This window comes from Mesitornis unicolor, unplaced genomic scaffold (assembly GCF_000695765.1).
Source record: "Mesitornis unicolor isolate BGI_N332 unplaced genomic scaffold, ASM69576v1 scaffold43462, whole genome shotgun sequence".
Lineage (NCBI taxonomy): Eukaryota > Metazoa > Chordata > Aves > Mesitornithiformes > Mesitornithidae > Mesitornis > Mesitornis unicolor.
This window is the reverse complement of record NW_010170640.1, coordinates 1-1,052: the sequence shown is the minus strand read 5'-3', so window position 1 is coordinate 1,052 and position 1,052 is coordinate 1. Positions and strand designations below refer to the sequence as shown.

The window sequence follows — 1,052 nt, the reverse complement described above, 5'->3', positions numbered from 1 at the left end:
GCCCTTGGCGCAGTTGCTGCAGCTGGCGGGGCAGCAGGAGCAGCAGCCTGGGGGGTAATGACATGAGAATTAGTGGGTGGGCAGGAAAGGATGGGGGTCCCATGGGGCAGGGGCACCTTATGGAGAGTGGAGAAACACCTCCCCAACCATGGGCAGGGTTGTGACCCCAATGGGGCAGTGGCTTGGGGTGTTCATGAGAGTCCTACAGGACAGGGAAGAAGAAAGGAGCCCCATGAGAGTCCTATGGGGCAGAAGCACCCTAATGGGGGAGCACTAGAATTTCCACAGGGGGTCCTACAGGGCAAGAAGGAGCTGTCTATGGGAAAAGGGTCAGGAGGTCCCTATGGGGGTCCTGCAGGGCAAGGAGGGGGGTTCTCCTATGGGGCAGGGAGACCCCTATAGGGGTCCTGCAGGGCGAAGAGGGGTTCTCCTATGGGGCAGGGAGACCCCTATAGGGGTCCTGCAGGGCGAAGAGGGGTTCTCCTATGGGGCAGGGAGACCCCTATAGGGGTCCTGCAGGGCGAAGAGGGGTTCTCCTATGGGGCAGGGAGACCCCTATAGGGGTCCTGCAGGGCGAAGAGGGGTTCTCCTATGGGGCAGGGAGACCCCTATAGGGGTCCTGCAGGGCGAAGAGGGGTTCTCCTATGGGGCAGGGAGACCCCTATAGGGGTCCTGCAGGGCGAAGAGGGGTTCTCCTATGGGGCAGGGAGACCCCTATAGGGGTCCTGCAGGGCGAAGAGGGGTTCTCCTATGGGGCAGGGAGACCCCTATAGGGGTCCTGCAGGGCGAAGAGGGGTTCTCCTATGGGGCAGGGAGATCCCTATAGGGGTCCTGCAGGGCAAAGATGGGCTCCCCTATGGGGCAGGGAGATCCCTATAGGGGTCCTGCAGGGTGAGGAAGGATTCCCCTAGGGAAAGGCTGGGTCACCCCGGGGACAGGACCTCCCCCCCAGACTGAGCCCAGCACTCACTCTTGCGGCAGCTCCGGCAGCGGCAGTTCTTGCATTTGCAGGACCCGGCGCAGGAGCAGGAGTCACCTGGGGCGGGAGAGCG

At 62.9% G+C, this 1,052-nt stretch overlaps 1 protein-coding gene across 1 annotated transcript; it reads right to left on the bottom strand.

Moving 5' to 3' along the window:
• Window positions 1-2: 2 nt before the first annotated feature.
• On the bottom strand, window positions 3-1,037 carry LOC104536991 (metallothionein-2; the record flags this gene model as incomplete). Its single annotated transcript, XM_010179747.1, has 2 exons — window positions 3-47; window positions 971-1,037. Coding segments are annotated over 2 exons (112 nt in total), but the record flags the coding sequence as incomplete, so codon positions are not given.
• Between the last annotated feature and the right edge of the window lie 15 nt (window positions 1,038-1,052).